General features: G+C 35.5%; 2 protein-coding genes across 2 annotated transcripts; both read right to left on the reverse strand.

Annotated features, from left to right (window-relative positions):
• Window positions 1-111: 111 nt before the first annotated feature.
• ifit16 (interferon-induced protein with tetratricopeptide repeats 16) lies at window positions 112-7,164 on the reverse strand. Its single transcript, XM_001333771.9, has 3 exons — window positions 6,360-7,164; window positions 5,081-5,297; window positions 112-2,285 (listed from the first exon to the last, which is right to left on the reverse strand). Exons 2-3 carry the CDS (start codon window positions 5,083-5,085, stop codon window positions 983-985), a joined length of 1,308 nt encoding a protein of 435 aa, XP_001333807.4. The 5' UTR covers window positions 5,086-5,297; window positions 6,360-7,164; the 3' UTR covers window positions 112-982.
• A 4,417-nt stretch (window positions 7,165-11,581) lies between these two features.
• ifit15 (interferon-induced protein with tetratricopeptide repeats 15) lies at window positions 11,582-13,583 on the reverse strand. The gene is given in 2 exon segments (NM_001301111.1): window positions 11,582-13,379; window positions 13,517-13,583. Coding segments are annotated over 2 exon segments (1,290 nt in total). The 5' UTR covers window positions 13,522-13,583; the 3' UTR covers window positions 11,582-12,094.
• Window positions 13,584-14,612: the final 1,029 nt, after the last annotated feature.

Here is a 14,612-nt window from a genome sequence, read left to right on the forward strand (position 1 = left end):
GTCCCAAATTCTATGAACCCTTTCATGCATGAATTCTGAAAAACATTATGTGGATTTTTTTTTTATTATTTTATAGCTTTAAAAAGACACAAAAATTCAAATCCATTTTCATTTTTACAAAATTTTATTTTAAATTTATTTACCTGTCCACATACATGGACACTATGCAACAAAGGTGTTAAATGGGACATAAAGACAGAGAGCTGACAATATGAAATATTGTGATTTTTTTAATGGCCTGTTATTCTATTCATATCTGCTCATTTATTAAAAACAATAATAGTACAATATAAAAACAATGAAAAACATATTGTAGGAACAATAATAATAGTACTTTTATATATAAGTAGTGCGCAGTGGCGTCCACATATGTGGACAGTTAGTTTTTAGTGAATAAAAACTAGATTTTACTTAAAATGTTATTTTATAAATTCATACTCATATAAAAACATATTCGTTATACTGATGTACATACTGACTGTACATACTGATTTTTTTAAAGCTTGAATAAAAGTTTTTCACAGATATGCCTGAGGCATTTAGCACATGGCCATCACTGTCAGCCATCTTGAATTAATGATGTCATCAAGCAAAGAAAGAATAACTGGAATGCAAGAAAGTAGCCACTGTGACAATACAGCTGACAGTCTACTGACACTGCCCTCAAGTGGTTTGGAAAAAATTACCATGATTAATGAACCTTAAACAAATGTGGACACCATGAATGAAAGGGTTAAAAAGCTGGATTAGTTCATCTAAATGGCAAAATATAAAGTTGCAAAGTTGTTTATTCAATATGCAATCATACTGTAAGCATTTTAGAAATAAAAGCATTTTATGTCTCGTATCTAAACTGTAGTTTTCAGATGCAATAAAAACGTGATTCACCTTCATGAAGTTCTTATTAAAGTACATACAGTGAACTGGCTCTGGAGGTTACAGGGCATCCAGTTAAGCACAAGCTGTTTTTCTGAAGCACATTTTAATCAGAACTCACGAGTCCCTCAAGAAAATGCTGAATTTCTGCACAGCGAGGGTCTCGGCCTCTGCTAATAATTTTTTCAAGAATCTTAATGCTCTTTTGTCTGCGACCTGTCATTTCCGGGACTGCTGCAGCTTTCATGTAAAAGAAAACTGAATCTCTGGAGTGTCTAGATCTAGAATGATATAGAAAACTTGCGTAATAATAGTATAGTTGCTGTCGTCTATGATGAGGCATGGCATCATCTATCTCTGACAGGAGCTGCTGGTAAATCTCATTTGCTTTCTCAGTGTTATGTGCGTATTGATGAAGTGATGCGAGGGCTAACTTTACTTTGAGATGATCAGGGTAATGAGTGAGAAGCTCCTCAAACAGCTCAATGGATTTCCTAGCCAAATTCTCCCGTTGCTCAGTGTCTGCCTTCATGTTGTAAACCTTCCATTTGTGTAAATTTGCCACAATTTTGAGAACTTTTGTGGAAGTGGGAAAATGTTTTCGAACCCTTTCTCCCTCATAAAAACCTTTTTCTGTGGAATTATTTCTATAATAATAAAAAATACTGGACAAGCCACTTGGGTTTTTGGTTTCGATGGATTTCTCCAGCAAACTCTGAATCTCCTCATCAACATTTTCTCCTTTAACCTCAGACTTTTTTAAGACATAGAGAGATTGAAGGAACAGATCGTTTGGGTCAATCTCTGCTGCCGTTTTCACTTTCTCTAGAATCTCAGCCTTCAGCTCTGGAGTTTGTTCAGTATCAATAAAGGCCATATTCATGGCTAAGGCAAGACCTTTGTGCCATTCCTCCCTTTCAGGTTCAGCTTCTAAAGCCATCTTAAAGTAATCGATGGCCTTGTGCTTCTTGGACTTGTTGAACTTCACCAGCGTCCAGCCCTTTTCTCCACTCACTTCAGGGTGTAAAGGGCATCCAGGTGGAGCAGGATGAATTCTCTGAAGCTCCTCCAGCTCTTCTAGGTATCCTCTGCTCTTCTCCAGCTCTCCCAAATGGAAGTAGACCCAAGCCAGGTTAGCTTTGTTGACCTGCAGCCGGACTGCAGTCTCTTCTGTTCCCTGCTCCTGGATCACACTTTCTGCTTTCTGTAGGGACTCCAGCGCCTCTCTGTCAGAGCCAAGACTCTTTTGGATGAAGCCCAGCAGGTTGTAATAGTGGACCAGCCAGGCGATTCCCTGTGGCTCAATGTCTTGCATGTTCCTCTGTAACTCTTTGAACTTATGTTTGTTGCACCCCAGATCCCAATTGAAGTGGCACTCCAGCCTCTCCATAGAGCATTTCATATGAGAACTAAAAAGAAAGAGAAACTGTACATTAGTCATCTCCTTTTCAAAGGTATTTTGCTTACAGTATTTAATTCTAAAATTCATGACAATGGATATTGATAGGCTTATTTACTGTATACTGAAGCCATATTTAATAAAAGGAGACGTAAGCATGTTATCTAAGCATTAATGGCAAGGCAAGCCTAAAAAGCAGACACATTTGAGATGTTTTGGGGAGGTTGTGGTACACAATTTCATAAAGGATGTTTATTATTTTTGAGTAGTAAGATGCCTCTTGTAGCACCTACTGAATAAGTATGGATTGTGTTTTGTTACCATTTGGTTATTTTTGGGATTGTTCTCTGTAGGTCACCAAAAAACAAACTTTCCAGAATGTTTCAGGAGATTTTTTTTCAGTAGTAGATTGAAGAGAACATTTAACGTTCTCATAACATTGAAGGAGCTATTAAGAAAAATTTGCTGGCTGAACAATAAATGATTTTGGAACCAGATACTAATGTTTCCAGAATGGTGAATTAACCAAAATATGTTAGTTGTAAGCCCGTTTCTATATATAAACATATCTTTGCAAAAAAAAGTATATATATTTGTAAAATTTATAGATGTCATGTTTACCAGCGAACAACCACCAGATGTCGCTGGTAAACACACACACACTTAGAACTACACTTTTCCTGGACTACAACTTCATACATGCTCTTCGCCCACACCTGCTTTCTCATTTAGCTTGATTTACATTCACACCTGAGGACTTTCAGAGACTGATTAACACACACTATTTAAGCCACACATTCACTCCTTCAGTTTGCCGAGTCTTGTTATCTGTCACAGTGACATTACAACGCGTTTCCTTTGTCTGCCTTTGCCGTGTTTTTGATCCTTTGCCTTGTTTATTTATTTAATGCTGTTTGCTGCCCGCCTCTGACTAAATGCCTGTTGTTTTGACTTCGACTCTGGATTGCCCTCATACATCTGTTTGCCGGTATTGACCACTGCTTGCCTGACAATTCTAATAAACCTGCACGTGGATCCAAACTTCTGTTGTTGGTGTCACTCCCCGTCGTTACAATAGAGTAATTGAAGTGCAACTGACATTGGAAATAAGAATGTAAACATTTGTGTGAAACTTCAGCATATGTAGTAATATAACCAAGGATACTGTGGCTTTAGAACACCCGCAAGCATCACATGAGTTGCATGCGGGCCTGTTCTAAAAATAGCTCACCATAACACCACATACCAGTAAGCTGCATCTAATACTTTTTGTCATTTTTTTTTTTTTAAATCACACTTGCATTGGATTACAATTACATTTAGTTATATTATATATATATATATATATATATATATATATATATATATATATATATATATATATATATATATAATTCAGACAAATAAAGGGTTGCATATTATTTGTTTCTTACCTTGTTAAATAATTTTTGATAACTATTGTGAGAAATCATTAACATGATCAGTATCTTATAGATGAATAGCATTAATTATTAATAATAATTATTAACATATAATAATAATAATAGCAAATTGAGAAAATCTGTAGTAGCCCTTTACATTATTCGATACCCAAAAAGTAGCTCTCAGTTTCAAAAAGGTTGGTGAACCCTGCTTTAGAATGACCCAGGTTTAGCCATTTCAATTGTGAAAATACTGACTGAACATTCCAAAATCCTATTTCATCCTTATTATATATATATATATATATATATATATATATATATATATATATATATATATATATATATACTTTCACGTGGGTTTTCTCCGGGTGCTCCGGTTTCCCCCAGAGTCCAAAGACATGTGGTACAGGTGAATTGGGTGGGCTAAATTGTCAGCTGTGAATAAGTGTGTATGGATGTTTCCCAGAGATGGGTTAGAGTTGGAAGGGCATCCGCTGCGTAAAGCATGTGCTGGATAAGTTGGTGGTTCATTCTGCTATCGCAAACCCTGATTAATAAAGGGACTAAGCCGAAAAGAGAATGAATGAATAATAATAAAAATAATAATAATAATAGAGTTATGACACTAATGAGAGTGACTGATGTGAGTTTCATGAATAAAAGAAGATAAGTAAATTAATTGACTTTAAATACAATACCGATGAGATTAAGTAAATTGTTTGTGTTGTTGAGTTTGAAACAGCAACAACAATTTTATGTTTTCCAAGTATGTAGCCTAAATGTCTGTTTAAAACCCACCAAAAAGTCTAATTTTAGGCTACACTACAATCAATATTTTTATTTTACATTTATTTGTAAACTTAGTGCGTTTAAAAATGCGTTTCACTTGTTGTCCTTGCTTTATCCATCAAAATAATAATCATTTTACGCTTTGAAAAACTGTATTATGTTGGATAATATTAATAAACACTGAATAACATGAGATAATGCTTACAAAAACAATTGTGTACAGCCCCCCGTACACAGCATATTGGTATGTGGCTAAAATAAGGCTGTAAATGATGAAAGAAAAACAAATTACAACGACTGGTTCTCTTTTAAGTAGCATATAGCTACATTTTGAAACATGAGATGCAAAAAAAATAATCTTAATAGAGATTTTCTTAGGCCTGTAGGTTTTAATAAATGGACTTGATATATCAATATAATCAATAGAAAAACAATAAAGATGGCCATGACTTTTAATCTCCTGTCACAGATTCTTAAAATAATTTTTATTTTCCTCGGTTTATAAGATAAAAAACCTAAGACACAGTTAGCTATCATTAGCAAAACATGTTCTGCATTACCACGCATTTCTCATGCTATAATAAACACTTACTTCATTGTAATTCCAGACAGGCACAGTTGTTTTTCTTGTTGAGAAGAGGCTTCCTCCAGCTTGGATTTCCTGGGCGTCTATCACATCACGGGTAATAAAGTTGTAGGCTAAGTTTCGATTCTTCATTCAGTCCTGTTTCTGCTTTTGGTTTCGCTTTCCCGGAATGACGTCAGTTACTGTTATTCTGATGGATACAAGCCACCCCGCGAACAGCAGGCTTTATCAGGAATGAGAAAGAAAACAATTGTCACACTCATAGAAATGTATTTTTAAACATATTTTGCAATGTCATTTAGTTCTAGCCCATCTAAACATAATAATTACAATCTGTTTAACCCCCTTTGTGCGCTATTTGATTCAAAATACTGAACAAAAGTTACTGTCTGCAGAGTATAAATTTCAGAGGCATTCTTTTCAAATGCTTTGGTAAATCCTATCTATGGTCTCTTGTGGTTAACAAAGCTGTGTTGTAGCAGACCTGTAGACAGTCTGTTTAAAGGAGTGGTTCTTTTTTCTTTAAAAATGTAACTTTTTGCAGTTACGGAAAATAACCTATATAAACATATATGAACCTACATCAAACCTATACCAAACACATATGTTCATATAGGTTCTTTCCGTGTGGCCTCATTTTCTATTTAATTATGAAATTTGAGTACTGCTTTTAGTGACATTTTAAGATTTATTTTTTGCTAGATTAGCTTGTCGGATGGTTAGAATAACCACACATTTTGCTGTACCAAAATACATCCTAAAGATTTAGATTAAATACAAATTCATTACATCATTAGAAAAAAATAGAAATCTGTTCAAATTTTAAACTAAAATCTGTAGCCTATGTATAGTTTATTTATAATCAAATTTCGACAGTAGCACGTGCTTATGATTGACACGGCTGGCCCCGAGTCAAGCTTATGTACGAACCACCGACCAGACAAGTCCTAAAGCTGCGGTCACACCAGAGTTTGAGTTTGCGAAATTCTGTCTAACCTCTCTGCGAAAAGGGGCGGGCTAAACAAGATGATTAGACATTTACAAAGTAAGCGATTGCTCTATATTTTAAATTTCTGTTCAGAGAGGTCATGTTTTGATCCTCGATTGGTCTCACGGAGTCTAGTGACGCGGTTTCGCAGGTCAGAGTTCACCAAGCTTGAACATTGCACAGCATGACCCTGCATTTCCGGTCTGACGTATTCGTGTGCGTATGAATGGAAGTCTATGGGAGGAAAAGCCCAGTGTGACCGCAGGTTAACTCAGTATAAATAACCAAGCATCTTACCTTTAGTCATCTTCGTCTTAAAGAATATCCAATCGCTGTAACATTCAAGCAAATTTCACCGAAGATAACACCCTTAACTGCAAGGCTCCTCTCACTTCCCCTACTCTACATCCAGTGCACTACCACTCAGCAGAGCACACCAACAAGTCCGCGACTTTAAACACAGGGCTGCTGGCCTTCATGCAACCCTGGGGACGAGCCTCCATCGGACCGTGCAAGCCTCCAGGCAACGCCCTGGATCCAGCTGTCACTGGTTCGGACTGATCGAGCGTCCAGCACTAGCTGTATTTCACCGTGCATTTAAATACAGCGATCGATAATGCTCCGCTCATGGCACGTATAACTTCGGACTATTCAGCCTGTTATTTTCCCGCACAACCGGCTTTACCAGGTAAAGATCCCGTGTCTTAATATTAATCACACGTTTCCTCCAAGCATCGAGTCTCTCCTTTTTCTATTCAGCCACGAATGCCGCTGCTACTTCCCCTAGCTCAGCTCCTATATCTTCCTTGCGCGTAGGCCATCACTCCCAAGGTCCAACTACCGCAGGAGTCTATGCCTACCCATGCTCCCGCAGGAGCCTCTCTTTCTCCTATCCTTTCTCAATAATAGATCCAGCAGCCGGATATAGCATTGATTTCAGTGACCTTTGGAGGGGTCCTTCAATACATGGCTGCTGTCCCGAGCAAAAGGCATCTTGGGGGGTTCTCGAGATCTACCTGAGCTCAAACTCCCCTCTCGCCCTGCAAACGGGAGGGAGCCTAGTGCTCAAGGATCTCATGAGCTTAGGGCTCTCTCCTGGGACAGCATGCCAAACTAGCTTGAATGTCATTTATTAGGCAAACACAAACTGGCCAGCACATTCAACTTTCGCAACCCACGCAGAATTCCGCTTGGTCTTAAAGCCTTCTTTAATGGGTTATTTTCACAATTTTTATTGCATAGCAGTCAAAATAGAAAAATTAGCTTGTGCATGGGACAAATTCTGGACCTTTGTCAGTGAGGGGTGTAGCCCCCACCCCCCGCCACCCCCGCCGGCTGCAGGCTGAATGTCTATATCAGATTCTGTTTTACAATGATGCACTCTGTAAAGGTTTGTAATAAAACACAGTATCAACATATTCACCATTGAAGATGTTTATTGTGAACAAGTTCTGTAATCGGTAAAACATAATGTACACAGCACATGACAGAAGTGAAATTATAGTTCAGTTCATGGGTAATTCTTTGACTACAGCCACTTCTATGTCCTTTGATCATATAGGCAAAAAAATTTAATAAAATAAAAAAATATTTTATTTATTATTTCTTTGTCAAACTAACAATAAAACCTACTCTTAAAAAATTTACTACCTTTCTGTTATATATTTTTCTAATTATTCAACCTCTTTTAGGTGTCAAAATCACTGTTTTCACCTTGTCGCACACCCAGAGTTTTAAAATTCAACAATGAAAATAACATTTTAAAATATTATTTATCTGGTAGCTATTAATGTATCTTAATGAAGCACTAGTGAAATCCTAATAATATATTGTTGTTATTAATGTGAGATTATAATCAATATAATTTTTCATACAAAATATAGCTGTCGCACAGTACCAGTGTCATTTCCACCACAACACTGCATTGTCGCTTTAAAAAGTTTGTGTAAAAGATTACTTATGTGGTTTCTAAGAAAATGAATAGTGCCATCTGAGAACATGTTCAAGATGGAGGGAATTTAACATTTTATCAACAACACTTGAAGAAAAATCAAGGTAAATGTTGCTTGATAAGGAAATACATTTATCTTATGTCATTTCCAAACATGTTGTACCTTCAAAGATGTTTTTAAAAACCAAACAAAATTAAGATAATTAAGAGTGTTTTGTATACATGAACGGCTAGTATCAATTCAAAGCTAATCAGTGAAGCTATTTTTCATTTTTTCACAATAAACTGTTAAAATGTCGTTTCCATCACTGTCATTTCCATCACCACACACATTTTTAAAAAATATTTTAAAAGTTCTCATCACACATTAAAAGTGTATTCACAATGTATAAGTTTATGCTCTATTTAATATACAAATTCAGTTTATTGATTTTCAAATAAGCTCTTAACCAAATTAATATTTAATTTTAGGGTGTGACAGGTGTACACTGTTAAAAATTGTCCCGTTAAAAAACAGTAAAATACTGGCAGCTGCAGTTGCCAGCAATGTACTGTTATTTTACAGTATGTTGCTGTAAAAATACATGGACTACATTGATTTACACAATACTCAAGTGAACTCATTTTGCTCACTGAAAGCAACTGCCTCAACTTGGTCAACTGCTGAATGAGTTTATGAAGTAATGTGCTATATATGCTTAGAAGCATACTTATAATGATAACTTATTTTAGTTAATTAGAAAAGTTCGGTTTAACTCTAATGTCTTATTTTTCACAACAGCACACATACATGTAAATCTGGATTCACCAGAGAGATTCTGACTGCATCAGCCACTAAACAGCCGCTATCTTTAAATAGAGAAACATGCAGAATAACATCAGCAGTTCATTGTTCATCTTTAACTCATACACTGGCTCTACTCTCCTCCACAACGGTGACACACAGAAGAAATTAGCTTCAGGTTTTACAGTAAAATACTGTTTTTTTCCTTGATTTAACAGTAATCTACTGGCAGCTGTGGTTGCCAGCAATATACTGTTTTTTTACAGTCTACTTCCGTTGTGTAAATTAACAGTATATTACTGTTAAAATACATTTTTACACTGTGTTTTTACCTCTCACACCTTTAACCCTTTAAACCCCAGAGCCTATACTTCAGTTTTAATTGAAGTGTCCACACTACTGAGTGTTCAAGAAACATGGAGCAAAGCTGAAGTAAATTCATTAATTAACTGACTAATTAAATGATAATTGAGGATTAACAATGAACAAATGAAGAAATACTGAAGGGAAAAAACAAGAACAGAACATACAAAACTTTAGTCACAGCTTTATAATGAAATAACCTGAAGAACAACAAATGATTAAATCATTTAAATGATCAGCAGATGATTAAACAACTCTACAAACATCATCACCAGCTACACTTATTACTTAATACATGTATTTTTGTATAACATCTACTAAAGTTCTTCTTGAGAAAAAGGTGAAAGTTTTACGTCACCATCATGGAGAACAGAGTTTGCTTTAGTTGGGCTCTTAGCCCTGTCATTTTTAACATTTATATATCTTGGCTGCTGCAATTGTTAAGAACTTTGTTTAAAAAGCTCCTTTGTTGAGGCAAGCCAGCCAAAAACCTAAATAAGATCTGGTGATGTTCATGTTGCTATTAAATGGCAGAGTCTGTTCTCATTTAGTATTATAAAATTTACTGCTCCTATTCAATGTTAAATCTATTGTTTTACATTATATGTATATATATATATTGCAATGATTTCTGGAAGTTTTTAAGAATATCTTGGACAATAACACTGCTCTATGGTGTAAATCGCACTCAAAGAGACATCAATAATCAGCATATGAACCTCAATAATGGTGACAACAAATTTAACAAAATTAACAGTTTAACTCACAAACAGGCAACTGAAAGTCTAAACATAAACAACAGCAGAATCAAACACAAATAAAGAAAAGTGTAAGACCATTATACAACATTTATTTATACCGCAATGCATGCTGGGATATTTGTACAGTGCCACTCCCAGCATGCATTGCAGCATGAAACATTTGAGATGTTACCATTGTTGAGATACAAGGTCAGATTCATGAGGTCTGGGTGTGTATTTGTCATAACTGAACTGTTTTTGTATGTTATTTTTTAACTGTTAAGTAATTTCAGAGGTATCTTTTCTGTTTCCACTTCTCTTTAATTAAATTAATACCTGCAACTAAGCATAAAATCTATTGCATGACACCCTTCATCCAGATTTATACCAAAATATTTATCAGAACTGATTTCAGATAAATAGATTTCTCTATGTATTGACTTCCCAACTTTATTGCTATAGTACAAACATTTTGTAAACTCTGTATTAGAGCAGTTGGAAAGTCTTCTTAAATGAGTTCAAGGGTGAAGAACCCAACTAAATCAGCCCCTCACTCCATTACGGCGACACAAAAAACACCTTAATTTCTGTTGGATCTCAATGAGAATTGTATGGACATCAAATCAGTCAGTAATAAGTGTGTCTGCTGTTGTTTGTGAAGTTGTTTAATGATCCTCTGCTGAGACTGAAGGTGTTTTATTTTATTTTATTTTATTTAATGTTGTAACTCAAGTCACTGTTTGTGTTTCTTGTTTATTTTCTTCAGTAATTGTAATTATTAACAGCAGGTGTTCATCAGTGTCTGAATTCACTCGTTAGTGTTCATTAAAACTGTCTGGTGAACTATTTTAGTTAACTAGTGTATGAAATAGTGAACAAGGACACAAAGCGTGATTTCAAACACAGACTTCAAAACATCGAATCTGAACTCTGTTAGCTCACAGTTTTCTGCAGTTGGTTACTTTCTCGAAAACAAAAATGTTACCCAGAAAGCACTGTTTTTAACAGAATATTACTGTTTTAGTGAAAAAACATTATTTTATCGTAGAATCTGACCGTTTTTTAACAGCAATTTTTTACAGTGTACAATTCAGCATACAACTAATTTATTTCATTGACAAAAGTATAATTATTATATATAGTGGAAAGATTGGTTAACCTAGATACAAAAATGATCTTGGACAGTGTTTGACTGCCATAATTTATTTCATTTTGAAATAAGCTGTATAATGAGATGTGGTGGAATTGACATTTCTTCAGTTCACGATGGAAAAAAAGTTTCTCTTATCAAAGTTTGTCTTCTTACAGATCTTAAAACTAGACAAATTGTTTACACTTAGGAGGCTATGTTATGCTAATTTTGAACAAGTTTTTTTACTCAACTTCAGTTTTCACTCAACAAGTGCCCATAGTTGAAGAATGGCCCTTATATACCAACAAGACAGCAATATTATATTGAGATTTTTTAGGGACATGATTTCTGACAGTTTCAGTTTTAGCTAAACATTGCCCATATGCTTCTATAAATACACACATTGATTATATGTTACACACCTGTTCCTACATTTTAAAGTCAGCCACGTTTGTGACAGTTCATATTATAAAAACTGTTGGTTCCAGTCTTTGATGCTGAGCTGTATTTTAATCACCATAAACCATGACCTTTCACCCAACATACACATTTTTATGTTAAAAAAGGAAGACATTTTTATTATTGTAATGACACAAAAACAGTGTTGTAAAGTAACAAATTACAAATACTCAAACTTGGCTCGATGTTTGGTCTGTTTCTAACAAGCTAAAATCAACCAAATATCAACATCATTTGACGTTGTTATAGGACATCAAAATAACGTTGACGCTGGTAGACATTGAATTTTGGTCACCTGATATTACAGGGCTACTTTTTACCCATACTTTGAGTAATTTAAAAAAAAATTTTATTAATCATAAATTACATTTTAAAATGTATTAATATTTTACATTTTACAGTAATATTTACAGGTACTTTTACTCTACTTGCACTACATTTTTAGGCAAGTAATGGTACTTTTACTTAAGTATGATATTTCATTAATCTTTCCACCACTGCGTAAAAGCACTATTTTTTACGTTATTTTGTGTTTTTAAAAAATGACACTGCATGAGAACAGCTCCATTCTACATTAAACTACATTCATCAGATTTATCAAAATCATTTCTGAGTTGTCTTGAGTAATTGCCTAATTTCTGAACAGAGCGGATCTTTACCTCTCCACACAATCTTTTTAAGAATGTTTAAACTCTTTTCTTTGTCAACTGAATCACCTGGGGTTTTCACTCCTTTTATGTGAAACTGTACTGACTCACTGAACCGTTTACACTGATTTAGATAACTGGCATAACAGTAGTAAATATACTGCCACTTGTCAGGAGACAATTCTTCTTCTAACAAGAGCTGCTGGTAAATCTCATCGGCTCTTTCAGTGTTGTGTGCGTAATAGTGCATTGCTGCAAGGGCTACTTTTGCTCTGTGTGAGTCTGGGTTATATCCGCAAACCTTCTCCAGCAGCTCAATGGTTTTCCTAGCCAGAATCACCCTTTCCTCTGTGTCTTCATTCATTTTGTAAACCTTCCATTTGTAGGTGTCTGCCAGGCATTTCAACACTTTGATTGATTCGGGGTACCTTTCTTGAAATCTCTCTCCTTCACGAATAGATTCATCAAAAGAAATGTCTCCTAAATATTTGAGAATGATATTCAAACCCGGCACGTTTACAATTTCAAGACATCTCTCTAGTAAATCTCGCATCTCTCTCTCGACGTTTACTTTTGTCACATCAGAAAGTTTTACTAAATAAAGAGCCTGAAGTAACAAATCATTTGGGTTGATCTCTGCTGCCGTTTTCACCTTCTCTAAAATCTCAGCTTTCTGCTCTGGAGTGCATTTATACCATAAACATGCTTTGCTCATAGATAAGGCAAGACCTTTGTGCCATTCCTTCCTTTCAGGTTCAGCTTCTAAAGCCATCTTAAAGTAATCGATGGCCAGGCGCTTCTTGGACTTGTTGAACTTCACCAGCGTCCAGCCCTTTTCTCCACTCACTTCAGGGTGTAAAGGGCATCCAGGTGGAGCAGGATGAATTCTCTGAAGCTCCTCCAGCTCTTCTAGGTATCCTCTGCTCTTCTCCAGCTCTCCCAAATGGAAGTGGACCCAAGCCATGTTAGCTTTATTGACCAGCAGCCGGACTGCAGTCTCTTCTGTTCCCTGCTCCTGGATAACACTTTCTGCTTTCTGTAGGGACTCCAGCGCCTCTCTGTCAGAGCCAAGACTCTTTTGGATGAAGCCCAGCAGGTTGTAATAGTGGACTGGAGAAGAGATTTTTTGTGGGACATCAAGGTCCATCTCTCTCTTCATCCCTTGCAGCTCATTTTGATATTGCCCCAGATCCCAGGTGAAGTGGCACTCCAGCTTCTCAAGCCCTCTTTTCAGTAAAGAACTGGAGTTGCAGAGAGAAGACAATTTAGGCAGGCAATGGCGATTAAATCAACACCAGACATGTAAATAAAAGAGAGACAAAGAGCCATTTTGAACAGTAACTACTAGTTTTGCATATTTGAATTGAGAAGGACTTACTTCATAATAATGTTCAGTGTTTGTCTTGGTTTGAAGAGTTCCCTTCTTGCGCTGCTGTTTTTCAAGTGAGGTACTGATAAATCATGCTGTATTTAAATGATCAAGCTCATGTCTTATCTACCTGAACAAAGTCATTAAACACATCAGCTCAAGATTATACTCTTGGTTTCATTTCTCCTTCAAGTGTAGTTTACCGAAAGTGATTAAGATGTCAAGCAGAAACTCTTAAGATGCCAGTTTAAGAGCACAACATCTTTGTAGTTCAATGTTTTTTTTTTCTACTCCTTTTGGTGCAAATTTCTTGGATGTGTTGCATTAATTTATTATTTTTGCACACACAATGTTGTTTCTAGCATTAATGCAAATTAGTGTGGTCATTATTTTTAATCAGTAAACTCATATTTCATGACAATAAAACAGAAATTTTATTTGCAAGAAACGTTGATGCAATTGTGAAGACTAGACCTGTTGTATTTCTGTCTGGCAGTTCAGACTGTTGAAGTCATCTGCTTACAATATATCAAATATAATGTAAACAACGAACAATACATTTGTGATATTAATTTTGTTAGCATCAGTTAATGTAAATTCTAAACTTGATTTATATAGACAGAAATAAAGAAAATATTTTTAGAAGCTGGAAATGAGGACAAACAGCCTTTAAGTTTCATTTCATTAAGTTTCATTTAACTTGTGTTTTTATAACTGGCAACGCAAGGGGAATTTTAATGGTTTCAAAGTCTGTCATGTCATTGAATAGAGATAACTTATCAGCTATACTGTAATTCTGCAAATTGGAGATGAATGGAAAGCATTGTTTGGAAAAATGTCTTCAATGCATAGGGTGAATGAAGGTGAATCGGGCTATATGCACAGCGAGTGTTTTTCAGCCACCGATAAACGTCCGGTGAAAAGTTATTGTGATAATTTTTAATTTTCATATGGTTCCTTTTACAGCATCAATGTTGTAATGTCATTAAAATAAAATCAGTTAAGTAGACTTAAGCATTTATTTAGTTGTTCAAGTGTAAAATGAGAAAGTTTCAAGTTAGACAGTTTAAAACACAAGTGCCATCAGAAGCAGCAAGTAAACACC

This window comes from Danio rerio, chromosome 17 (genome assembly GCF_049306965.1).
Source record: "Danio rerio strain Tuebingen ecotype United States chromosome 17, GRCz12tu, whole genome shotgun sequence".
NCBI classification, from domain to species: domain Eukaryota; kingdom Metazoa; phylum Chordata; class Actinopteri; order Cypriniformes; family Danionidae; genus Danio; species Danio rerio.